Below are 27,669 nucleotides of genomic sequence, written 5' to 3'. Positions count from 1 at the left end.
CCAATTCTGGCATCTTGAACATTGCCCTATTTTGAGCACTCCACATTGGTGACCATGCCTTCAGCTGCCTAGACTTTAAGCTCTGGAACTTCCTCCCTAAACCTCTCCGTCTTCCCCTTTAAAAGCATTCCTTAACACTTATCGCTGACCAAGCCTTTGGTCACTTACCAGATCATCTCCCTACATGCTTCAGAGTCAAATTTTGATACTGCACTTCTGTGCAGTGTCCTGGGATGATTTACTACATTTGTAAAGTACCGTTATTGTAAGTTATTGCTATTGTTGGGCAGAGGGCAGTCAAGGCTCCTGCCCCAACTCACTGAAAAGTGAGCTGGTGTATTTGGGTGGACAATGGGTGATCTTTTTCCCACTCAAGAGCATTATGAATCTTTGGAATTCTCTACTCCAAAGGGCTGTAGATACTCCATTGTTGAGTATATGCAAAGCTGAGATAGATGGATTTTTGGTCTCAGGGAATTAAGGGATATAGGAAGATGGCAGGAAAGTGGAATAGAGGTAGAAAATTAGCCACGATCGTATTGAATGGCAGAGTAGCCTTGATGGGCCATACGGTCTACTCTGGTACCTATTTCCGCTGATCTTGTGACAGGATTCGTCTCTGTGTTGTCCCACATAGTCCAATAACCTGTGAACATTTTACGGTCCTGTCAGGATAAATCAGTTCCAGACATTGGTTGGGCCATATTTAGAATTGGGTATCTAATTGCCAAGCCTCTCTGCTGCTCCCACAGAAACCAGCTCACCCAACATGATCCAGGAATCAAACCTGGGTCTTTCTCACCTGCGAGATGCAGTTACATAATGTCCAATGTAAAAACTGGCTTCCTTAAAAAATAAAAATCAAGACTCACGTGATGTTTAGAAGGATAAAATTTATTTAAGCACAAACATGCAGCAGTTCCTACATTTTGCAAGAAAATATTTGAATGACCTTCTTCTAGAGATTAAAAGGTTACTGAGCAACTATCAGAGATGTCCAAAACGGTTGAGATTTCTCTTGCCGGATGTCAGGGCCTCAGTAACATATCCTCAGGTTTCTCTCCAAGTGTTTAAAACAGCTATACAGGGAAGGCAAAGAATTCCCCTCCCTCAGCCACAGGCCCAAGACACACAGAGCAGAGTGAGACACACTGCTGTCTCCTCTTGCACTGGAATCTCCAGAGTAGCCATATGAGGAAGGAGGAGAGGGTTGGAAGGTGCTCCCCAATCTACCAAGACTCTCCATTGTTATAATCTTTTCTGCTTACTGTCAGATTCAGCAGGAATTGAACAAGGCATTCAAAAAAACTCTTCATTTTGGGATCTCCTTTTCTCTGCACGGTCCTCATCGCTGTGTGGTGAAGGAAAGGGATCCTTTGAGTCCAGAAAGGTAATTGGGAGGAATGTGGCCCAATAGCAGTGGTACAGAAAGTTCCGGCATTGTTTTTCAGGGAAATCCAACTCGAGTTCATCCCTCGCAAGCACGGTCATCTGAACACTGCACCATTGAAGAACCAAACTAAACATCACAGCCAAGGATTGAATGGTAAAGTCTCCTTGTATCTGTGTGTGCAGGTGTAGGAGTCAGTAATAAGGCCTCCTCGGGTTGTTCTGAAACAAAGGAAGGTCCAGTGTTACTTCATACAGGAATGTCAGGCAGCAAAAAGAACAAATGGCCCAGTAAACCTGGCTGAGACACCAGGATGGTTGGAGCATGACCAGCATTGCCTATCCCTCCACATCACTTTCCCTCTAGAGTCATATAACCTCCTAGGAAAAGGCAAAAAAAGGGAGAAAAACCCAGAGACAATAAGGGGAAATAATAATCTGGAAAATGTTCAAGTCAGCAGCTTCATGGGAAACTCTCAAACCTTAGACAAGTACAGCCACTATAACAGAGCAAGACAGGACAGAGCATTCCGCCTGATTGCCCTGTGGACTCGATATCCTCCATCACCCTTGCATAGTGGCTAGAGTCTGAACAAACTGTGGGATTCACTGCAGCAACTCGCCAGTCACTGCAACAGTACTGCTTCCCATGCCCTCCCACTGAGGATAAGGGCAGCAATGCAGTAAGAGCACCATCAGCTCCCAGTCTCTCTCAGAATCAAAGAATAATATAGGACAAGGAGGCCAATTGTCCCAATGTCCTATCCAATTAGGAACAGGAACAGGAGGCCAATCAGACCCTCAAGTCTCTTCTATCATTCAATCAGGCCATTCAGCCCCTCAAGACTGTTACCTCAACCAAAAGGAAAGCAGCATCTTTTATTTTCAAATTTAAGATCCCAAATCCAGAGATCATGGTCTTTGCAGAGAATAGGTGGTTTTCAGGTGATCTGAATAAATTCATAAAATTGGAACGTTGAATTCAGTGCGCCCAACATTGACAGTGGCGAGAGTTCTTGGCCCTTCCTCCGCCTCATGTGCATGTTGTGATCACCTACCAGCGGGTTGGGCCTGAACCTGTAGGCCAGCATCATCCGCTTGCGGAATGCCTCATACTCGTCATCGTCTTTATTCAGCTCTGCTGGTCGATCGATACCAAAACCAGCTCCGTCAACTGCTGTGGTGCCTCTGCAGGCAAAAAAAAAGAGGGAAGTGGAGAGGCTAGAGAAGCTGGCATTTATCTCCTTAAAGCAGAGATAGGTAGAAAGATTTAAAATCAAAATTGCTGGGGTTTTGAGAGAGTAAATGTGGAGAGGCAGTTTCCAGTCATAAGAAGGTTGGAAAGGGGAGAGGAGAAGAATTTTTTTTTGTTGCATGAGCTGTTCCATTCTGGAATTAGATTGCGATTAAAAAGCATTGGATTCTGGAGGATTGACGTGTGAGGGAGATTCCCTCCAGCTAACCCTGCAAGGAATAACTTTGGCTGTGTTGAGATTATAACTCAGGCAGTGGTCTGATGCTTGATTTCCCGCTCGAGTCTGTTGGCCATCTCGTCGTTCACACTAGCTTCGGATGGGTATCCGAATTGGAAAATTAAAATGAGGATGGGGGATTAAGATCAGCCACTTTGCGGGATTGGGGGGGCGGGATACGATACTGAGGAATGCTGGTTGCAGAATGGTGCGCAGACATCTAAAAGCTCCCTTCCTTTCCCCCAGTTTAGGCAACAGAATATGGGATTATTTCATATATCAGAGCTTAGTTGGCCTACTACTATTTTAGTACCTGGGAACGGGAGCTTTGATGCCTTGTCCCTCTGAGCCCAATCCATCGCCCTCCTTCCAGCCCATTTTCATCAGCATCTGGTAACCAATGTTCTCCACAGTAATTTTGAAATCCTTGTAGTCGGAGTAATCAGGCTCTCTCCCTTCCTGTGAAAGACAGACAAGAAAGTGTTGAAGTATTCAGACACATGGAATAATGGCAGGGGAAGTGCGTGTGCGCGCACTTCAACCCTGCGCTCACTAACCTACATCAGCATCCGGTTCAGCAACCCCTCACTTTTAAAATTCTTATCCTAGATTTTCAAAACTCTCCATTGCCTCCCCCATTACTATCTCTGTAATCTTCAGCCCAACAACCCTCCCAAGGTCTCTGCGCTCCTTCGATTCATTTGCAATGATTTTCTTCACTCCACAACTGGCAGTAATGTGCCTTTAAATTTTTTCTGTAGTGGGTGACTATTTGTTTACATGCGTCGGCCCTTGAATTTTTATGCTCAGCCACATGTGCAGTCACTTAGAGGGGCCAAATTGTGCGCAGCCTACGTGGGGACCTTTGGGTTGCTACATGATCATGCAGCGTGGAGGAAACATTGATTGGCAGCCAATCCTCAACAATCTAGTCCTGAACCACTGGAATTCCCTCCATTAGCCTGTCAATCTCCCTCTCTTCTTTCCTCCAAGATATTCTTCAACATTAAAATCTTTGACCAAGCTTTCAGTTCAACTGTCCTAATATTGCCTTAGATGGATCATCATCAGATATTATCTGATGATGCTTCTGTAAAACACCTTGGGATGTTTATTTATGTTAAAGGCACTACATAAATGCAAGTCCATACATTAGTGGTATGTTACATGGAATATCATATGTGTACAGCCTGTACCTTTCTGTTGTGCACTAGCTACAATCAAAGTACTATTAGCTGTGCAGGACCTTGCAAAACTCACTGTTTTACTACATGCGCAAGTCCAAACCATATCAACATACTTCATCAATAGAAAAGCCTGGCTCCCCAGTTATGGCTAGCTTGAATGAACCGAAATGGAATTGGAAAAACACAAGCAATGAACCTTTCCCCTGTCTACTGACGTGTGGAGTATAGCATGAAATGAGTTGGGCAAGTCTCAGTCCAGTTCCTATTAGATATAAGCGCACAGCATAGAACAGCTCCTAATTTGGCCCTAAATCTCACTGTCAGAACACCAAGGCAGCTGGTGTGGAAAAGAAAATGTCACACCGATGCAGTGGGGCCCTCTTTGGAATTTGACCTGAAGCACATTTGTTGGGTCAATGTAGAGGGGGCTTTACTCTATATCTAGCCCTGTGCTGTACCTGTCCTGGGAGGGTTTGATGGGGTCAGTGTAGAGGGAGCTTTACTCTGCATCTAGCCCCATGCTGTACCTGCCCTGGTAAAGATAGGAAAGAGTTATTCAAAGTAGCAACAGCCATATTCCACTTAGTATTAATTCTGGATAAGCTAACGTACCTTTAGAGCTTTGAATGTCTCCATGAATTTGTCCAGTTCATCAGGGGGTAGGAAGTCTCCAATGAAGTGCTTCCCGCGACCCATCTCGGTCAGTTGTTCTGCCCATTCTATTAACAGAACAGAACAAACCATGATGTAATATAGGCAACTAGCTGTGTGAATCACTACCAATGCTGTGCTCTTCCAAAGGCCAGATGACTTCAAGAAGTAGAAATGGGGATAGACCAATCGGCCCCTCGAGCCTGCTTTGCTATTCAATAAGATCATGGCTGATCTTCTACCCTAACTCCACCTTCCCGTACTGTCGCTATATCCCTTGATAGTATCCAAAAACCTATCTCTGCCTTGAACGTACTCAACAACTGAGCATCCACAGCCCTCCAGTATAGAGAATTCCAAAGATAGTGAAGAAATTTCTCATCTTAGTCCTAAATATGGCTGACCCCCATTATGAGACGGTGATCCCTCTTTCTAGACTCGCCAGATAGGGGAAACAGACTCTCAGCATGTACTGTGTCAATCCCCTTAAGACAACAGAGAACATGACCAGAGGTTTTCAAACAAGGAAGAACATATAAGAATAAGATCATAAGAAATAGGAACAGGAGTGGACCATTCGGCCCCTTGAGCCTGCTCCGCCATTCACTAAGATCATGGCTGATCATCTTGTGTTTCAATTTCACGTTCCCATCTACCCCGATAATCTTTGACTCCCTTGCCTAACAAGAATCTACCTACGTCTGCCTTAAAAATATTCAATGACCCTGCTTCCACCACCTTCTGAGGCAGAGAATTCCAAAGTCGCACAACCCTCAGAAAATTTCTCCTCATCTCTGTCCTAAAAGGGCGACTCCTAATTTTAAAACCCTGCCCCCTAGTTCTGGACTCTCCCACAAGAGGAAACATCCTTTCCACGTCCACCTTGGCAAGGCCGTTCAGGATCTTATATACTTCAGTCAGATCACCCCTCACTCTTCTAAACTCCAGTGGAAACAAGCCCAGCCTGTCCAGCCTTTCCTCATAAGACAACCCACTCATTCCAGGTATCAATCTAGTAAACCTCCTTTGAACCGCCTCCAATGCATTTACATCCTTCCTTAAATAAGGGGACCAAAACTGTACACAGTATTTGAGGTGCAGTCTCACCAATGCCCTGTATAACTGAAGCATAACATCCTTACTTTTATGTTCAATCCCTCGCTTAATAAAGGATAGCATTCCATTAGCCTTCTTAAATACTTACTGTACCTTCATACTAACTTTTTGTGACTCAAGTACTAGAACACCTAGATCCCTCTGCACCTCAGAATTATGCAGCTGTTCTCCATTAAGAAATACTCTGCTTTTTTTGAATTCAATCCCAATTCGGTCCGTAACCGTTTCCCCCAATGCAGTATTGTCAGAGCCCTTGAAGGCAATTGCACTAAGTAGAAAGGAAGAGAAAACCTGCACTGATGACCCCAGGATGTCTCAAAGTGCTTCACAGCCAATGAAGTATGTTTGAAGCGTTGTCTTTTGGATAAGCTCAGATCACCAGAAGACTCAGCACATCTAGGCATCACCCGTGGTGATGCCACCCCACCGGTTAAATCCTTTACAATCTGCTTAAGCCTGAACCACTGCAGACTGCCATGTCCCTATGTTTATCTCTGACCGCTATAGACTGTTGTGATCTCATGTTTACCTCTGGTCTTCTCCATCTCCATATGCCGCAGACGATGTTCCCAGGTGCCAGCATCACCATCGATTTCCTCGTCGCTGTCATACTCGTGTCTGTGATCTTGAATGGCTTTCTCCCACATCATCTGCATCTCCTGCATGGCTTGCTTGTGCTTCATGATCATGTCGTACATTTGCTGCATCTGCAAACCACCCAGAATTCACTTCAACCATCCTGCCAAATGTCCACAGGTTGCTTCAGTTCCCTCATGTACAACCTGTCCAATATTTCTCTCCTTAAATGGTAATCTCTTTCCCTATCGCCCTGCCTGGTTCCTCTGTTAGTGCCTCTGTATAGCTCTCCCATGCTCTCTGTAAACACCCCTACCTCTCCAGCTCTCTCTAACTCTGCTGGGCTGCTTCCCTATTCTGGTGATATTGCTGCACAATCCCTCTGCCTCTCTCTGTAAGTGACCCTGCCTGGTTTCTGCCCCTTTGTAAATAACACTGCCTGGTTCTCCTCTCTCTCCCTCCGTAGCTACCATTTTCAGTGTCAGTTTCTCTCTTTCTCTGTGTCTGCCCTTCCCCATCAGCATCTGTGCCCGTCTCCTTTCTTTAGGCGATTATCATTAATATCTGTATCCTGTATTTCTCCCTGTATTGACCTAGTGATTCTCTCTTTCTCTGCAAATGCAACTGTACACCCTCTCCCCTCTCCAAGCATCGCAGCTCACAATCCCTAGTACAGTTCATTTCTCTAATCTTACATTAAATCAGTAGCTTCTCAAGGACAATTAGGGGATGGATAATAAATACCGATCTTGCCAGTGACACTCATGATCCATAACTGAACTTTCAAAAAAGCTTTACTTTTAGGTCAGTTTTGGAGAGGTTGCCACAAAACGGGCACATTTTGAAAAGCAAAAGAGGCTTCATTTCTTCAAAGTACTAATAAGGAAGGAGTGAGCAAAGTAAGAAAAGTCAGCAACCTAGTACCAGAGTGTTTAATCAAAGGCGACTACCTTCAGCTAACAACGCTGTAGGTCAGAAGCAAAATAGGACAGAGTAATAGTGCCTAGAAACAGGCAGCCTCCAACCCCTGCTGCTCCCGCAGAAATGGTGGTGTCCTGCATGATTGCAGGGCTGCACTCCCCTTGGCCACACCCTGCCATTAAAGATCATCTCACTGGAATTTACCTCCTGCTGTTCCTTCAACTGTTTCTTCTGTGCATCACTGAGCTCGTTGACTCCCACCAATCCGACCGGCTTACCTTTCTGATAGCCAAGCCCCTTCAAATCCTGAGCTGCAATCACACACACATACACACAAGAGCCATTACTTCAGCATGAGTTAATAGTTTGGCACCTAAAACAAAATTCAGGAGCCCGCGTATCCCTTCACAATGATTCGACATGACTCTGGGCCTCCATTCCCCCAGCATATAGCCCAGGCTGGAATTTCCCATCGCTTCCCTCTCCCAACAGAAAAGGAAGACAACGGGAATGTTGTTCAGAAGCAAGGTGATCGCAGCTTTCACACAGTGTCGGAAAGAACTGCAGAATCATACAGCACGGATAGAAGCCAATTCAGCCCTTTGTGTCTATGCCAGCTCTTTGAAGGGTTAATTTCCCTCTTCCTGCTCTTTGCCCATAGCCCTGCAAATTTTTCCCCTTCAAGTATTCACTACAGTTTTCTGGTGTCTTTGCTTCCACACTTTGCTGTGTGGGAAGCAACGAGCACAAACCCAGGAACTTGCAATCGACGGCTCACTGTGTGGAGCATTATTTGGGTGAGGTCAATCCCCCAGTGTTGCTCAGTGTTCAAAGTACCACTAACTTTGAGCCCCGCTTTGGACCATGTCCTCTGATGCAAAGGTTAGTGACACTCCAATTTAACCATCAATCATACAGTGATAATCCACTAATACAGAGTGCAAGAAAATTTACTCAGTACAAACTGATTGGCATTGGGAAATTGGGGTACCAGGGTTCAGGAAGGCACGTGTTCAGGCTCCAACAACTATAGCTTTAAAAAGGATGAAGGCCCTGCAATCGGAGGAACATAGCTACCGATCAGCACAGAAGGCCATGTTCCTTTTGTACCTGAGCACCAATGTAGAGCTGACAGGGATTGTATCCCCACTACAAGAGTCAAAGAATTTTTAACAACAGGAAAAGACCATTTGGTGCAACAAGCCCATCCCTTTCCTCACACAATGACTCCACCTATCCACTTTCTCCCCATATCTCTCAACCCAACCTTCTTTCTCCAGAAACGCAGCCACTTTCCCCTTGTACCTGTTTATACTGTCCACCCTCCTTAGCACTACTGTGCCACTCTCGGTTGCACCTCAGCCCGGTCTTACCCTTGACTTTGTGCCATGGGACTGACGAGACCATTTCCTTGTTCACAGAACTTACTTGTTAAGCCGGGCACTTGCATCGATAATGCCAATTCAGGAGGAGGAAGCTCAATCTTGTCATCCTCTGGGCCCCATCGGCTCTTCTTTTTCTTTTTAAGCGAAGAGGAGGAGGAGGAAGATGAAGGTGCTGGTATGGGTGCAGGCTCAGAGGGCGAGCCACTGGAAACAGGCTCAGGAGAACTCTTCCGCTTTTGAGTGGCGGGAGAGGATATTGCCATCAAGCTGGCTTGGACGGCCTTCTGCGCAATGGTCTTGACTTTACAGAAGACTTCAACTGTGTCCCTGTAGTATCGATATGCATCGCTATTCTGGTCATACAGAAACCTACAGTGACAAAAAGAGTGTCTGGTGCTTCAGTGCTAGAGAACTGCATGCTTAGAATCACAAAGATTAACTTTACAGAAGGAAAGAGATCGTTCAGCCCATCTGCTAATACCGGTTCTCTGAAGGAGTTATCCATCAAGACCCCTGTCCTTTCCCACATCCTTTAAAATTCCTCTTTTCCAAATATTTCTCTACATCCTTTTGAAGGCGGCTCTTCGGCCCATCGTTCCTGTGTGGAAAGCTATTAGATTCTACTTCCATCACTACTGCTGATGGGGCTTCTCATATCCCAACAACCCTCTACGCAAAAGAAAAATAATTCTCCTAAAGTCCCCACTATCCTTGGGTGATAATATAAACCACACGCCCTCTGATTTACTAACCGCTGGAAATAGTTTGGCATTTTACCTTATCAAAACCATTCATACTTTGAGCGCCTCTATCAAGATTTTACTTTCCCGCTGTCGGCAATGGGATTTATAAAGGCCCGCCACATTTTATGGCTCTCTCCCCGCCGAAACAGGGCTGTACAATATCTCCCCTTTGGCACCCTAGAAAAGCTCAACACCCTCACCTTCACATCATTCCTAAAGTAAGGCTCCGAGACTGGCCAGAACAACAGCTTGAACTTATATAGCATCTTTGATATAGTAAAGCATTCCAAGGAGCTTTCCAGGAATGATTATTGAACAAATTTGATAGAGCACAAAAGGAGATATCAGAACAGGTACCCAAAGTTTGGTTAATGAGATAGGATTTAAGGTGCATCTTGAAGGAGAGAGGTGGAGAGGTTTTGGGGGTGAGGGGGGTGGGGTAGCAGGGGATGGAATTCCAAAGTTTAGAGCTCAGCAGCTGACGGCACGGCCACCAATGGTGGAGTGATTAAAATCTGAAATGCTCAGGACATACTTAAGGGCATCAATTGGTGGCAGGGCCTTCCCACGACAGACTCAATCAAGGCAGAGGTGGGAAGGTGGCATGATTTCCCCCCAGCCCATTACCAAAGCTTCCTACAGCAGGGGCGAGGGCATTAAATTCTGCCCCAGGTATCTTAAAGACTCATCCACAGAAAAAGTGAGGAATCTATCCTTAAACTGTCTGGTCATTTATCCCAATCCTGTTTGTGGGACCTTGCCATGCACAAATTGGCTGATACCTTTCTTACATCAAGTGGAATGGGCCTATATTCTGTGGAGTTTAGAAAAATTAGAAACCTCATTGATACCTAAGAATTAAGTCTCATTGGTACATATAAAATTCTTAAGGAGCATGACAGGGTAGATGCTGAGAAGCTGTTTTCTCCTGGCTGGACAGCCTAGAACTACGGGGGTCATAGTCTCAGAATAAGGGGTCGGAAACTTAGGACCAAGAGGAGGAAACATCTTCACTTGGAGGGTCATGTATCTTTGGAATGCTCTACGCCAATGATGATGCTCTACGGATGCTCTGTGAATGAGTACATTCAAGACTGAGATTGATAACTTTTTCGGAAATAAGGGAACCAAGGGATATGGGATAGGGCAGGAAAGAGGAATTGAGGTAGAAGATCAGTCATGATATTGAATGTGCAACAGACTGAAGGGGACAAATGGCCTACCTAGCTCTTATTTTTTAAGTCTATTATGTTCTTATTCCAACAGTGGCTACAATTCAGAAGTACTTCATTGGCTGTGAAGTATTTTGGGATGCCCCAAAGGCATGAGGGGTGCTATTTAATTACAAGCTTATCTTTTCTTAAACGGCTACAAGCCTTACAAACCAGGCAGCATGATAAAATGGTGCTTACCAGAAGGCTGGATTGTCTCGATTGTCCCGAACAGCCATCTCTTCCACATCTGGACCCCCGTCAGCGACAAACTTCGCCAGTTTCTCAATCACACTTCGGATCTCCGGGTCCTCTGGGGGTGAAACTTTAAGCAGGCTATCAGTACTTGAGTTCAACTCACACACCCAACAGTCAACAGCCAAACAAGGTCTACAAGATTGGATGGGTAAGAGTAGGATACAGGGAGAGCATCGGTTAAATCACACTCAAGTGGTTTAATGGAGACAGTGTCCCACACAACTGCACTTAGCTCTCAAACCTCTGGGTGTTAACTGGTTGTTCTTTAGAGTGTTCCAAAAAATTTATGTCACTGAGACAGTGTAGAGGGATCTTTACTCTGTATCTAACCCCGTGCTGTATCTGTCCTGGGAGTGTTTGATGGAAACAGTGTAGTGAAAGCTGTACTCTGTATCTAACCCCGTGCTGTACTTGCCCTGGGAGTGTTTGATGGGGACAGTGTAGTGGGAGCTTTACTCTGTATCTAACCTCATGCTGGACCTGTCCACTCTATCTATGGCTCCATATTAATTCCTCCTCTCCAAAACTAATTTTTCCCTCCGACAAAACAATGCGAGGGGCAAGAGTCACTAATAAATCCAGTAAGGAATTTAGCAGAAATCTCTTTACCTAGAGAGTGAAATTCGCTACCTCAAGAAGTGGTTGAGGCAAATAGCATAGGTGCATTTAAGGGGATAATAGGAAACTCCTTGTGGGAGAAAGGATTAGGATATGCTGACATGGTGAGGTGAAGAGGAATGAGAGGAGAAGGGTGAGGAGCTTAAACACTTGCACAGACCTCTTGGGCTTATTTTCATTCACAAATTCTAAAACAGGAGAAAATAGCAAAAAGGAGAGTACTAAGAAGAATTCACAACCTCCTCCCATTGATGGACCATCTGTCCTGCATCCCTTCCATTCTCCACCCATGACCCCCACAAACTCTAAACTGTGAATCACTGTTAGTGTCACATCTTCAAATCTCATTAGCCTGTAGCTGAGTGCTAATAAGTGATCTGATTAGCTAACTGGAAAAAACTTTTGTTTAATTTGTAATTACAAAAGCAATCAGGTCAAAATAAAGAACTACTGTCTTAACAAGTGACACTGATCACCAGTAAATCAACTGGTTTTCTTTTTTTGTGGACAAACATGATTTGTGTTCCCTTAATTTAGATAGTTGAGAGGGTGATCTATTTGAGGTTTTCAAAATAATAAAGGGATTTGAGACGATAGATGCAGATAAACCATTTCCCATGGTGGAGGATTCCAGAACAAGGGGGCATAGTCTTAAAATTAGAGCTCAGCAGTTCAGAAGTGAAATCAGGAAGCATTTTTTCACACAGGGAAATCTAGGACTGTCACCGCTAAAAGGCTGAGAGTCAACTGAAATGGGAGACTGAGATGAGTAGATTTTTGTTGGGTTAGTGGTATCAATGGATATGGATCAAAGGTGGGTAAATGGAGTTAAGATGCAGCTCAGTAATGATCTAATTGAATGAAGTAACAGGCTCAAGGGGCTGAATGGACTCCTGTTCCAATTAAAAGTGGGATTTCTCTGGCTGTATCTTGGTACCAACAGGTCAGAAACCTTAGTGAAAACACTAAGAAAAAGTAGAGTCTTCGAAGGTGACAGGACAAGAAAGCTATACAAAAAACATATGAGATCATTGCTTTTATAAATAGATGCATAGAGAATTGATGGACCTTCTGTGTTGTGCCAGTCTTTGACTCTACAGAACAGCAAAGCAAGGAAGTTATGTTAAGCTTTTATAATAATGGAGTATTGCCTCAAATGCAAGATTGTAACCAATCCTGGGCACCACACTCTAGTATGGATGTCAAGGCCTTGGAGAGGGTGCAGAGAAGATCTACTGGAATATTTCCTGAGATGAGTGACTTCAGTTAAGTAGAGGGGCTGGAGGAGCTGGAATTTTTCTCTAGAGAAAGTTAAGAGGAGATTTACTAGAGGTGTTCAAAATTATGAGGGGTTTTGATCAGAATGAACAGGAGAAACTGTTTTCATTGGCAGAAGCCAGAGCACCGTAGATTCATGATTAACGGAAGAACCAGAGGTAACATGAGGAAACTTTTTAAAATGCTGTTATGATCTGGAACACAGCCTGTATGGGTGCTGGAAGTAGGTTCAATGGCATCCAAAATAGATTTGGATAAATACTTGCAGGGAAATATTTACAGTGCTATGAGGAAAGAGCAGAGAGAATGGGATTAATTGGATAGCTCTTTCAAAGGGTTAACACAGATGACAGGTTGAATAGCCTCCTTCTGTACAATTAAGTGTTTCCAGCATAGATTAAAGGCAAAAAGATGCACTGATCTGATTTTGCCAACATGGTTTCCCCTGTTCCAGAGGAAAATTAATGCAACTATTAAAGTAACAAACTTGGCTTCAGTGCACAAATAAAGAGGCACAGTGCATGCATGTTTTGTACGGGAGGGGGTGTGGTTAGAGTTGCATATGGGAGGGGCTATGAGTTTGCATGCCTGGGGGCGGGTGTGAGTATACTCTTTCATAGTTCAATAAACATAAAAATTTATGCAGGATTACACCATTCTGAAATCAACATCAGCCCTCCAGACAGAGATAGAACATGGATGCTCTACAGAGCTCCAACATTACCCTGAGAGTGGTCTTCCACTGTGGATTCAATCTCAGAAGACATGCATTGGTCAGTGTGCATACTGCATCTAGCTGAGGCATAGGCTTTTTTTTTTAAAAAAAACACATCATCCAATTAAGAAAAAAAGCTACTAGCTGTATTGGCTGAATTTCAATCCATTTCTAAGAGGTGAAAGGTCGATAGAACAACCCGCTTTGGAATGCTCGGCATCAACACTGCCCTCTGAACTTGGTGCAGTTTTAAACCTTTATGCATGGGATAAGTCTTAAAGACAGAGATTGTCCCCTTTCGATTCCCCTACCTTTTGGCACTGATGAAGCGGTGGTGGAGGTTGGCACAGGTGGCCTGGACACCGACAACCCAGACAGTTTTTCTCGTTTGATTTCAGCCACCTTTTTCTTGTAATAAAGAAAAGCTCGGCTATTGCGATCATACAAAAACCTGCAACAAAGGTGGAAATTATGTTTAGCACCTTTCTCTTGACGAAGAAATCCCAGCTTGCGATTCCCGCAGCGTTATATAGAACGCATACTGCAAGCTTCTTACAGAGGATTTATCCACCCACATTCTCATATGCCCCTTGGCCATCAGACCAGATAAATCAGCTCCATCAGTCTGCATTTCCCTGACAATACTGCCATCAGGCAGCTCTGGAGAGCATTCAAGGGACCGGGTCAGTAAACACTGGCACCGACACCAACAAGTACTGGCATTGATGCAGATCCTGCTCCTGTTTTATTTGAGCTGCATTATTGGCTGATGGAGGAGAGAGACGATACTCACGAGAAGGCGGGGTTATCCCTGTTGTTCTGAATGGCGAGCTTTTCAACTTCATGGCCCCCATCCGCTACGTATTTCGCCAACTTCTCAGCGACGCTCCGAACCTCCGGCTCCTCTGGGGGTGAAACTTTAAGCAGGCTATCAGTACTTGAGTTCAACTCACACACCCAACAGTCAACAGCAAACAAGGTCTACAAGCATGGTTGGGGGCAAGAGCAGGATACAGGAAAAGGACGGATTTAATGAAAGATGAAGCCAATATTGAGAACATTTACAATGTAAAAGACTCCGTGCTGGCACTGAATTTGTTAATTAGAGGAGAAGATAAAGTATTCTCCTCCAACCCTTCCAATACACACAAAGGATTGCTCCCCCGATGGCTTAGCGTAGATAAAGTCAATGCTTGTTCTGTTATAGAAACATGCAGATCCGAGCTCTCAGGTTCGATTTGCAGGCTGTGTGGTTAGCTGCTCTTAACCAGGGTAGTTGAGGTGGTAGAAATGGCCTCAGAACGTCTAGGGTGGGAAAAAGAAATGTTTCCTCTCTTGATCACTAATGGCAACCAATGTAGGGAAGAGGACACGTGCAAAACAAGGAGAGGATCACGCTTGTCTGTGATGCTCCTAATGGCTCAATGTCTTGCAGGTACTCTATCCAGCACATACATGTCACATCACTGAGATATCAGGGAGTGTCTGTGGGACTGAACCCTCAGCAAGAGTCAGGAACATCAGGAAAGTGGACATGGATATAAAAACGGAGAAACATAATGAAACCTACTTGCTCCTAATTTTTGGGGAATGTTTCGCCAGCACATAGAAGTAGTTGTCTCCTTTCACTACAGAGCTGTTCCCTTGCTATTAGCTCCACTGGCAATTTGCTGGAGAAGTATACTTTCCTGACCTGGCCATTGATCAGGGGCATCCAACCCAAAAAAATTCTACATTGGATTTCCATTGGCATATAATCCATACTGAAACTTTCCCAAATTCCCTTTGGCACTACATTTATATAGCACCTTTTACGACTTCAGGATATCCCAAAATACTTCCAGGCCAACTGAAGAATTCTGAAGTGTAGCAACTGTGTAATGTAGGAAACGTGGTAGCCAATTTGGACACAGCAAGCTCCCACAAACAGCAATACAAGAATGGGATCTGATGCTGATTGAGGCACAAAAGTTCCAGGATACTGAGGAGAACTCCCCTCCTCTTCTCTGAATGGGTAAATCCTAAACTGTAGGAATGATGCTTAGTCTTAATCCTTTCTTTCTGAACCTGCGGGAATTTGCCATTTATGGTCCCTGCAGGGGAGTCCATGTTTAATAATTAGTGTTAGTTTAGTTATGTGTGATTGATTTCCATGATAAAGTGTATTAATCAATTAAGTCAAAATGTAAGGCACTAGTATCACACCACATAAGCCTATCTTTAGGTGCATCCGTCCTCAACATGTGAAATATAGGCTTAGGCCAAAGTAAGGTTGTGCCTTATGGTTTTATTACAGGACAAGTGTTGGAGGAAACCCACTAGTACATTTTATGGCTTGATTACAGGACAAATGTGAGGTTACTTGTAGTCCAACTGTCAAAGCAAAGGCTCTGTGAAGTGGTTAACACTTATGCTGTATTCTTCTCAAAAGCCTATTGTGTGAAATAAAACAGTTTTAGGTCTCAAGCTATAGTTCTAAATTAATTCATCTTAGCTTTCTAACTTAAAGTGCCTTAAAGAGAAACAGTCACTTTCCTTCAAAGTATACAAAGACCTATGCCTTACTGTGGCTTTATATGTACTGTAGTAATTTTATAATTGCTGTATTAGTTTATGATTGTGTACCTCTTGGACTCTATAGTTTTTCTTTATAAGTAACTTGCTTCAGGCATCAGCAGTCAATAGGAAGTCACATATAGGAGTCTGAACTTTCCAGAACACCCAAGATCTATCAATTAGGCATTTTGGGGCAATAAGCCTGAAGCATCAATCATTAGGAAGTGACACCCTTGTAAATAAGCAGACATACAAATTACCTTGTGATGCCTCGTTATCTTAGTGGAAAGCTATAAACTTAATAAAATAACAGGGAAAATCTGCAATGAGTAGGATGCTCCCACAAGTGACTGACGTCTTAGGGAGCTAGTCAGGAGTTAATGGGAAGTGACATCAGTAAGGTGACCATCACCCTTAAGAGGTCAATCAGGCACTAATTAGACATCACCTAACCAATAAGGCACTGATCATGCGTTGCCTGGATATTGAGAACTCAGAGATACTACTGACCATGCATAGAGGTAGTGACTTAGCAAGAGTTAATAAACAGCAATTTGCAGCAGCTAAGTGCACAGCAAGAGGAAGAGGAGACAGAAGTTAGACTTCGGTCAACAGGACATTTCAAGACACAATGCTACAGTGGGCCGGAAGTCATGAGCCAGTGTTCCAGAGCGCACTGACTGTTCCACTGCCTTTGATAAGTATTGCATTTTGTACTTACTTCAATTAACTTAATAAATTCTGTGAAATTTGTGACAAAATACTCGTACACAGAGTGGTCTGTAGCTAGTTGGAACTGCAGGTTTCTTTTAGATCAGCTCTCCCAACTCATTTTAACAATTGTACTCAAGGTGTTGTCGAAGCTTTTGTCTTGCACTCATCAGGACAATTCACAGGAATACCAAATGTAAAAGGAACAACAATTTATACTTCATGAGAAGAGAGTGCTGATTGGTTGGCAAGTGGACTGATTGGTAGAGGCGTTGCTGCGGAGAATGCACCAGTTAACTGATGACTGACAGTTAACTGTCAAGCTTTGTTTCAATTCAAACCAGGCAGGTTGACTCTGATTGGTCAAGGCATTGCCCTGGGGAATGAACCACAAAATGGCTGTCGCCTACTTTGTTAAGTTGAAACAGGCGCAATGTGTGCACGTTCTTATTGTCTGCAAAGAACAGGGTCCTGTGTATTAATATATGTGGCTTCTAGCACTCCTAAGTGTACCACACTTCAAGCCCAACTGATAATCTTAAATTGGTTGTCAGCAGCACACCAAAGCGAATCTGCCTGGTTTGAACTGAAACAAAGCTTGGCAGTTAATTGTCAGTCATCAGTTCATTGGTGCATTCTCCATGGTAACGCCTCTATCAATCAGAGTCCACTTACCAACCAATCAGCACTCTCAAAGTATAAATTGTTGTTTCCTTTACATTGGGTATCCTTGTGAATTGTCCTGATGTGTGCAAGAAAAGCTCCACGTCTTTTTTCAACAATAATCAAATTCTGTACTACCAAATGACTAAATGTAATTAACTTTAATTGTAAAACTTAGAAGTTGGAATGAACCCAGGTCTTACAAAGGTTATAGGTTTGAGCCCCACTCCAGAGACGCAAGCACATAAACTGACATTTCCAGCGTCACACTGATGGAGTGCTGTACTAGTGGAGGCACCTGCTTCTTGATGAGACATTAAACTGAGGCTTTCTCTGTCCTCTCAAGTGGCGTAAAAGATCCAGAGATGAGAACAGGAGCTCCCCTGATGACCTGGCCATTATTTATCACTCAACCAATACCTTAAAACAGATGATTGGTTATCACATTGCTGTTTGTGGGAATGTGGCATGCACAAATTAGCAGCCGTGTTATCTACATTATAACAGCGACTGTACTTAAAGACATTAGCTGTAAAGCACTTTGGAAGATAGTGAAAGACACTACATAAACGCAAGTCCTTTCCATTTACCGACAGCAGTTTTTGTATACCCTCAGGGGAATCTTGTCTGATTTTCTATAGAATATGGTTACTGGCACAGAAACAGCACCAATAACAAATAATCTAATCACTGATTAGCTATAAAATAATAGTCTGCCCTTCCTCCCCAGGTCCCTCTTCTTCTGTAAGTTTCTCTTAGGCTATAATGGAACTGTAGTAAGCAAGTCCCCACTGTCTTTCCCAGGTGACTGCTTTACAGCCAATGAAATCCTCTTGAAGTGCAGTTGGTATATTAATGTAGAAAATGCAGCAGCCAATTTGCATATGATAGGGTACCAATGTGGAAAAGACATAAGCTATGGAAAGTCTTTGGCACTCTCTTCCTCAAAAGGTGGTGGAAGCAGTCTTTGAATATTTTTGGGGCAGAGCTAGACAGATTCTTGATTAACAAGGGGGTGGAAGATTATCAGAGATAGGCAAGAATGTGTGGTTGAGATAATATTCAGATCAGCCATGATCTTATTGAATGGTGGAGCAGTATGGAGGAGCCGAGTGGCCTACTCCTGTTCCTAATTCGTATGTTGATAAAACAAGACTGGATAGCAATCAGGTAGGATCCCAGCTGATTCTTTTTTCTTCTGCCGCAGGGAGCCAAGGGACTGGATTCCAGGGCGAGACAGCACCTTCAGATGAAATGGGGGTAAAAGAAATACCCTCTCAGCAAACCTCTCAGTACAGCAGCAACGGCTAATCATGAAGACACAATATCACAGTTTAAATAATGCTAGTTACCTTTCACTTCTGCCCACTGCTCAAGGTCCTCATCCTCCTCCTCTTCGTCATCTGGTGACTGGAAGACACTGGGGCGGGCTGCGATTGGCGTCTGCTTGGCATGGGTGTAGTTCTTCATCTGACCTAACGTGCTTCCCAAAGACGCCACTCCCAGGCCAGGGCGCTTCCCGATCAGAATCTGCCTCTTCTGTGCCTGGGTCCCTGAGGGGCTGGAGTTACTGCTGTTGCTTGGTGGCACCCCTTCAGGGGAAAAAAATAAATCGAGGATCAGTGCGTCGAACATTGCAATCAAAGGTGAACTTCCTTAAATCAAAAGTATAAATCAGAAAGTTACGCTGAAATGCCAAACATAGGACCCACCCTACCCCTGTCCAAGTTAAGTATCAAAGTGATTAACTTATCAGAATTCCAGGATTAAAATTTTTGAGCCCTACCCACATTCTGAAATGGTTGAATACACAGTTAATGGAACATGTTCTAATGCTATAGGATATTACAATAACTAATGCATCCTTAATTGATCATCCGCGGCTTTTGACACTGACAGTAAGGAGCAAGTGCAGTTTTCACATTAAGCACAGAGCGTGCAGACAATTGGACCAGACACACAGGCCTTTCTGTCCTTATTTTCATATTTCCATTAGAAATTTCTATATTCACATTTATAATCTAAGCTTATCAGATTCTAATTATACCCTTCTGCCGCAGTAATACTGCAATGCTTCTATATAGGAACAGGATGAGGCCATTCAACCCCTCAAGCCTTTCCCAACATTCGATTAGAACTACTTGGATCTACTTCCTAATCCGTCTACCTGCCTTTGTTCCACAAACCTTAATAGCCTTGTCTAACAAAAAATAATCAATCTCAGTTTTGGAGGTCTTGTGGCTCAGTGGGTGGCAGCCTGTGAGCCAGAAGCTCCAGGTTCAAGTCCCAGTCCAAGACTGGTCGGCCATGGAAGGAGCGTTCATGACAGTTCAACAGGCTGATAATCAATCTGCTAGTCCTTCCAACACTTCCCCATTATTCTCAAAGGGACAGAAAGAGTGTGTAAAGATATGAAACAAACAATCTCAGTTTTTTAATTTTCAATTGAGCCCCCAGTCTCAACATCCTTTTGGGGAGGGGTTGTGTGGGAGAGTTCCAGATTTCCATTACACTTTGTGTGAAGGCTTCTTCTTGGCATTACCCCTGAGCATCCGGGCTCTAAGTTTAAGGTTATACCCCCTTATTCTGGACTCCCACCCCCAGAGGAAATAATTTCTCTTTATCAACCATATCAACTCCTCCAATCATAAATATTTCAGTTAGATCACCCCTTAATCTTCTATCTGAAAAGGAATACAAGGCAACTGGCAGAACATCATAATTACAAAGCATGGTATCATAGACAGATTCAATTATATCTGGGGAGATGGGACTTTTAATCTGAATACAAACTGAAGACTTATATATATGGGCTGAAAGGCCTACTCCTGTTCCTATGCTTTTACATCCCCCAGCTTTCTGCCTAACTCACCTGATGGCACTGAATCAGAGTGCAGCACAGTTTCTGAGAAATCTGCTGCCCTCCAGTATCTCATTCAAGTGGGCATTCATTGTATACGAGACCAGGTCAATGTATGAAAAGAATTATTAACCATAAGTTTATAAGTAGGGCATGGGGTAAGAAACTGCAGTGGAGACCAAACCTGCACATATATTCAGCAGTCAGGAGCGGAAAAAGCCTGTCTGATCCTGACCAAGGGCATTGAGATGAACAGGAATATCCAAGCTACTGGTCCTCCTGAGATCTTCTCTGTACAGCTGATGTCTCTACAGCAAGTTAAGCCTGTCTGGCCTCCGCACACTTCTCACCTGTACTTGCTTTCTCCTTCTGCATCTTCAGGAACTGCTGCAGGAAACTCCCATCATTGGCAAACTTGTTGGATGTGTTCTTTTGTTCGTTATCTCTGTAGAATAATTAGAATGACGGTGAATTCCAGACAAACCAGCAAAAGCAAAGCCAGGCTGAATACCAGTCACAGAATTCAACAAGACAGCTCTGAAAATATAGTTCGCACACAACAAATAAAATGTCTGTTCAAAATCAATTCAACCTAACTAGAAAAATCATTAGGGATTTTGCCCATATTCCCAAATGGAGGATACATTGGGGTAACTGGCTTGTGCAGTGGGTTAAACACAGGCGTTGGGTTCAAACTCAAACCAGTCAATCAGCTGAACATCTTCTCCCCATGTACCTCAAAGGTTCTTTGTGCAATTAGTTTGGACAGCCTCAGCCTAGTTGTAGTGGAGAAGGGACAATAGAAACAAATAACACACCTAATTCAACACTCAGGAGGCTGCCTGAAAGGCAGTGTGGAACAGTAGAAAATTTTAAACTTGGTGCAGTGCGAAGCATGACTGAAGTGCATTAATGGGACTGTGTAGAGGGAGCTTTATTCTGTATCTAACGCACGCTGTACCTGATGTGGTATCAATTGATGCAGGCACTTGGAACCTGAAATGAAATGTGTTCCATCTGTACTACTAGCATTCCTCAGTTTAATAAGCTCAAGTTAAAATTGAAGTGAACGGCATACTTGTGAGAAGTAATAATCACCACATACTGAGCAGGCGTCACTTGCAGCTTTGTGAAGCTATCCTTTTTAGCTCTCTCCATTTTGGCTTCGATTTCCTTTTTCTTCTGTGCTATCAGCTCCTCTTGTTTCATTAGATTCACGTACAATTTATTGGGTCTGTTGGAGGAGCCCAGACGCTCCAGGCTGAAGGATCGCTCACTGCTGGATTTTGTGGCCCCACCAGCCTTACCTACAATAAAAAAAAATGAAAACACACAAATGTATCAATCCAAGAAACATTTATAAAAGGGAAATGGCAAAGCTAATCCTGCTTATCAATTAGTTTTGTACTAAAAATTTTAAATGTATCGCGCATTGAAACAACTGGACACACAGAGTAATGAAGGTTTAAAGGAACATTTTCTCGAAGCATTTTAAAAGTTTCAATGAGATCATCTCTCATTCCTTTAAATTCCAGTGATTACAAGCACATTCAACTTAATCTCTACTCTTGTGATAACCTTTTCATCCCAGGGATCAAGCTGGTAAACCTTCATTGCTTCTCCCAACATGGCAAGTCCAGGGACTGTGGATGCTCAGTTAATCAGCATATTCAAGACAGATAGATAAGATTTTTGGGCACTAACAGAATCAAAGGGTTTGGGGATAGGGAAGGAAAAAGGAGCTGATGTAGAAGATAAGCCCTGATCTCACTGAATGGCAGAGTAGGCTCAATGAGCTGTATGGCCTACTCCTGCTCCTATTTTTATTACTGACATTGGCGATGGTTTATTAAGCAACATTCAGGGTCACTTCATAGATGTGTCTATGTATCAGGTCAATCAGGGACTGTAAAGGGGGTAAGTTGAAGCAGAGGGCATATGCTTGCAACTGAAGCATTGCTCACCTCAGGAGCAAGTGGTGGTTATTCACCTGGTGGGGGGGGGGAGACACAGCTCTGGATGAATAAAGGGGTTGGCTGAGGCTGTAGCAGGAATTGAACGAGATGGAGAGAGCGCATAATTAAACAATTTCTCACTCGAGAATGTGGTTTCAGCACTCAATGGGCTAAATGCAATCCATCAACGGGTTTGCTGTCCAGATTGAATGTTGTGACTCTTTTATGTGGACAATGATACATCACAGTTTACCAGTGAACTCCATGAGGGTGCAATACAGTACTCTCAAAGGACAGTGAGTCCACACACAATGACATCCATACTCAGCTTTTCATTGGCTTCTGAGCACTACACGCAAGTGATAGGTTCCTTGGCGGTGAATACTTTGCACTATTGGGGCCCTCAGTAGTACATTGTTAAAAGAAAGGGAAGGCCAAGCCCTTGGATACTGCTCCACAAACATAAAAACATCCACACATATTTCATGGATGTTCATAGGTATTACCAAGTGAGGTCTGAGCCTCAGGAACCAGGAATTGGCCAGGTCAAGATTGCCCTTCTCCCATATGTTCACTATTCAGAAAACACCCTGATCCTTGCTACTGCATTGAGAGACACCAAATTAAAGTCAAAAAGGGCTGAAGCTACACAACAGACTAGTCAGTAGCTACAAAGAGTAAAGACAGGATACTGACATTTCAGGCATGTAACTCTTCATCAGAACACTACATCAATAGAATCAATGTATCATTGTGTGCTGCAGTAAATGCCATAAGCAGAATGCATAACCCTGGCCAACATGTAAACAATAATAAAATTATGCAAATAAAGTATGACATCTGACATCCAAATTTGTGCACAATGGGGTGGGGGAATGGTAAAACCTTCAAAGTGCACAAGACAGCCAGTGGTTGCATTTAGAAACACCAAAGGACAGAGTGCTTATGCACCGAAGGTGACATTTTCTTAAGATGACAACTCCTGAAGTCTAGACAAGAGCAAACTGAATGTCACATTAACCAAGAATTGAAACTCTGGTTAAGCAATGACAGGTTTGCAAATTCAAACAGGTGATAAGTGTCTGCACAAGCAATAATTAGTTCCCCATCAGTGACTTGGGAGCTTGGCCTAAATAGCCAAGTGGTTATGGTACTGGGCTTGTAACCCTAAGATCAAGAGTTCAAATCTCACAATGGCAAACTACGAAACAATGTAACTTCATCTGAATAGGAACAGATGGAAACATGTTTGTACTCGAAAGAGTTACATACGAGGCAAAAACACGTGGAGGAATTGAAATGTAAAACTGCAAGAATATCAAGAGTTCAAATCTCACTATGGCAAACTATGAAACAATGTAACTTCATCTGAAACAGATGGAAACAGGTTTACTCAAAAGAGTATCAGTGACTTGGGAGCTTGGCCTAAATAGCCAAGTGGTTATGGTACTGGGCTTGTAACCCTAAGATCAAGAGTTCAAATCTCACTATGGCAAACTGTGAAATAATGTAACTTCATCTGAAACAGATGGAAACATGTTTGGCTTGGCTTAAATAGCCAAGTGGTTATGGTACTGGGCTTGTAACCCCAAGGTCAAGAGTTCAAATCTCACAATGGCAAAACTATCAAGAAAGTCAAGAGTTCAAATCTCACAATGGCAAACTATGAAACAATATAACTTCATCTGAAACAGATGGAAACGGGTTTGTACTCGAAAGAGTTACATCTTTAGGCTTGGCCTAAATAGCCAAGTGGTTATGGTACTGGGTTTGTAACCCTAAGATCAAGAGTTCAAATCTCACAATGGCAAACTATGAAACAATGTAACTTCATCTGAAACAGATGGAAACAGGTTTACTCAAAAGAGTATCAAGGGACGTTCGCTGCCGGATGTCCCTGGAGAAGGAGCACGCGGTGTCTGCTGGCACTCTTGAGGCCTTCCGTGCTCAGTGGGCACTGCGGGGACTGGGGTGTTTTGTTGACCCCTTTAATCACATTTTGATTTAAAGTTTGTAAGTTTCCTTTAAACTTTGTTCTTGGTTTTACAGCTGACCTGAATTAGGGGCTGTGCCTGATTTATCCCAATTTTGTTGATTTGGTTTTCATTTAAAAGATTATCAAGGGTTCAAATCTCACAATGGCAAACTATGAAACAATGTAACTTCATCTGAATAGATGTTTGTACTCGAAAGAGTTACAATGCACCAACAGAACGAGCACCAGAAGCAAAACCATCAAGAGTTCAAATCTCACAATGGCAAAACTATCAAGAGTTCAAATCTCACAATGGCAAACTATGAAACAATGTAACTTCATCTGAATAGGAAAGGATGGAAACGGGTTTGTACTCGAAAGAGTTACTGGGCTTGTAACCCCCAAGATCAAGAGTTCAAATCTCACAATGGCAAACTATGAAACAATGTAACTTCATCTGAAAAACAGATGGAAACGTGTTTGTACTCGAAAGAGTTACACAACTGCAGGTACAAGGTAATAATAAACATCAGTGACTTGGGACATAGTAAGAAGAGGGGTGAGTAAACACTTCAGATAAGTGGGAAGAGGACAGCCAATGATGGAAAATTAAAGAAGATTCCCCACCTTAGGCCTCCAAATAGTCAGAGAAATAGAAGAGCAGATATTTAGACAAATTACAGAGAAGTGTAAAAATAATAGGATAGTAATAGGGGGGATTTCAACTTCCCCAACATTAACTGGGTTAGTCATAGTGTGATAGGTTTAGAGGGAGAGGAATTCTTAAAATGCATCCAGGAGAGCTTTTTAAGTCAGTACATTGAAGGTCCTACAAGAGACGGGATGGTCCTGGACTTAATTTTAAGGAATGAAGCCAGGCAAGTGGTAGAGGTATCAGTGGGAGCATTTTGCAGATAGTGATCATAACTCTGTTAGATTCAAAGTTGTTATGGAAAAGGACAAGGATGGGCCAGAAATCAGAGTTCTAAATTGGGGAAAGGCCAATTTAAATAAGATCAGATATGATTTGGCCAGAGTGGACTGGGGCCAGCTACTTTTAAGTAAATCTGCATCACAGCAGTGGGACTCATTCAAGAAGGGAATAGGGAGAGTACAGGGCCAATAATATTCCAGTAAATACAAAGGGTGGGACCAACAAATCCAGGGGACCCTGGATGTCAAGGGATATACAGGATTGGATAAAGAGAAAAAGGGAAGCTTATGGCAGATACTGAGGGCTCAAAACGGTGGAAGTCCTAGAGGAGTATAGAATGTGTAGGGGGGAACTTAAAAAGAAAATTAGGAGAGCAAAAAGGGGGCATGAAAAAACATTGGCAGGTAAAATCAAAGGAAAATCCAAAGTTATTTTACAAGTACATTAAGAGTAAGAGGATAACTAGGGAAAGAGTAGGGCTCAATAAAGACTATAGCGGTAATTTGTGTGGGGAGCCGGAAGATGTAGGTAGGGTTCTAAATGAATAATTTGTGTCAGCGTTCACAAGTGAGAGGGATGACGTGGGTATGGAAATCAGCAGAAGGACTGTGATATAATTAAAGAAATTAGCACAGAAAGGGAGGGGTTCTAAGTGGTTTGGCAGGCTTAAAAGTAGATAAATCTCCAGGCCCAGATGAAACGTATCCCAGGCTGTTGAGTGAGGCAAGGGAGGAGATAGGGGCACTGGGAATAATTTTCAAAAACTTGCTGGCCAAAGGAGAGGTGCCAGAGGACTGGAGGGCAGCCAATGTGGTACCGTTATTTAAGAAGGGAGGAAGGGATAAACCAGGGAACTACAGGCCAGTCAGTCTAACCTCAGTGGTGGGAAAACTATTGGAAGCAATTCTGAGGAACAGAATTAATCTACACTTGGAGAGGCAGGGATTAATCAAGGACAGTCAGCATGGTTTTGTTAATGGGAGGTCATGTCTGATAAATTTGATTAAATTTTTCAGAGGTGACCAGGTGTGTAGATGAGGGCAATGCATTTGATGTAGTCTACTTGGACTTCAGCCAAGCTTTTGATAAGGTCCCACATGGAAGACTGATAACGAAGGTAAGCGCCCATGGGATCCAAGCCAATTTGGATCCAGAATTGGCTGAGTTGCAGGGAGTAGAGGGTGATGGCTGAGGGGTGTTTTTGTGACTGGATGCCTGTGTCCAGTGGGGTTCCATAGGGACCAGTGTTAGGTCCCTTGCTGTTTGTGGTATATATAACTGATTTAGACATGAATGTAGGAGGGTTGATCAGTAAGTTTGCAGATGACATGAAAATTGATAGGATGGTAAATAGTGAGGAGGATAGCCTTAGATTACAGGAGGATATAGACAGGCTGATCAGGGGCAAAAAGAATTTAATCCAGATAAACGTGAGGTAATGCACTTGGGCACGACAAACAAGGCACGAGAACACACGATGAATGGTAGGACCCTGGGAAGTACCGAGGATCAAAGGGACATTTGGTGTGCATATCCACTGGTCTCTTAAGGTAGCAGGACACGTAGATAAGGTGGTTAAGAAGGCATATGGAATACTTGCCTTTATTAGCCGAGGCATAGAATATAACAGCAGGGAGGTAATGTTGAAACTGTGTAAAACACTGGTTAGGCCACAGCTAGGGTATTGCATATAGTTCTGGAATCCTCATTATAGGAAGAATGTGATTGCATAAAGAGAGTGCAGAGGAGATTTACCAAGATGTTGCCTGGGCTGGGGAGTTTTAATTACGAGGAGAGATTGGATAGACTGGGGTTATTTTCCTTGGAGCAGAGAAGATTGAGGGAGGGACATGATTGAGGTGTATAAAATTATAAGGGGCAGAGATAGAAGAGATAGGGTAGACAGGAAGGCACTTTTTCCCTTGGTGGAGGGATCAATAACCAGGGGGCAGAGATTTAAGGTAAGGTTGCAGTAGGTTTAGAGGGGATGTGAGAAAGACTTTTTTCACCCAGAGGGTGGTGGGAATCTGGAACTCACTGCCTGAAAGGGCGGTAGAGACAGAAACCCTCATAACATTTGAGTAGTATTTGGATGTGCACTTGCAATGGCATACAAGGCTATGGGCCTTGTGCTGGAAAACGGGATTAGAATAGTTAGGTACTTGTTTGACCGGTGCAGGCTCGATGGACCGACGGGCCTTTTTCTGTGCTGTAGATTTCTATGGTTCTAACTGGGGTTAATCTGAATTCTCAGCCCTCTTGGTGGGGACACTAACACCTAGATGGGACTAATCCCTTTCCTTCCTTCGCTATTTAAAGTTTAGTCCAAAGATAAAAAGTGCCTTTAGTTCATGGAAGCTTTTTCCTCAATTCTAACGCCCCTTGTCGAGCCCCTTCCTCACCCGTAATATATCGCAACACCAACCTGCATCTCCCTCCATGGCCATGGCTTCATATCCTAGTGCCGTCACTTCCGGCTAGCCGGATCATAACCG

The 27,669-nt window shown here is 43.4% G+C and overlaps 1 protein-coding gene across 3 annotated transcripts; it reads right to left on the bottom strand.

Annotated features, from left to right (window-relative positions):
• Positions 1-878: 878 nt before the first annotated feature.
• Positions 879-27,661, bottom strand: sugp1 (SURP and G patch domain containing 1). 3 transcript variants are annotated; one of them, XM_041204353.1, is made up of 14 exons: positions 27,600-27,661; positions 21,416-21,617; positions 20,661-20,755; positions 18,803-19,042; positions 14,314-14,437; positions 13,832-13,971; positions 10,853-10,976; positions 8,741-9,066; positions 7,517-7,623; positions 6,345-6,522; positions 4,661-4,767; positions 3,175-3,320; positions 2,448-2,577; positions 879-1,611 (listed from the first exon to the last, which is right to left on the bottom strand). In XM_041204353.1, the coding sequence occupies exons 1-14, from the start codon at positions 27,619-27,621 to the stop codon at positions 1,585-1,587; spliced, it is 1,968 nt and encodes a 655-aa protein (XP_041060287.1). In that variant the 5' UTR covers positions 27,622-27,661; the 3' UTR covers positions 879-1,584. The 3 variants fall into 3 exon arrangements, with proteins under 3 accessions (XP_041060287.1, XP_041060288.1, XP_041060289.1); XM_041204354.1 differs by having other exon boundaries at positions 27,577-27,628; XM_041204355.1 differs by lacking the exon at positions 27,600-27,661 and having other exon boundaries at positions 21,409-21,427.
• Between the last annotated feature and the right edge of the window lie 8 nt (positions 27,662-27,669).

Source organism: Carcharodon carcharias, chromosome 14 (assembly GCF_017639515.1).
Source record: "Carcharodon carcharias isolate sCarCar2 chromosome 14, sCarCar2.pri, whole genome shotgun sequence".
NCBI classification, from domain to species: domain Eukaryota; kingdom Metazoa; phylum Chordata; class Chondrichthyes; order Lamniformes; family Lamnidae; genus Carcharodon; species Carcharodon carcharias.
The sequence above is the reverse complement of the archived record's forward strand: the minus strand, read 5'-3'. Positions and strand labels throughout refer to the sequence as shown.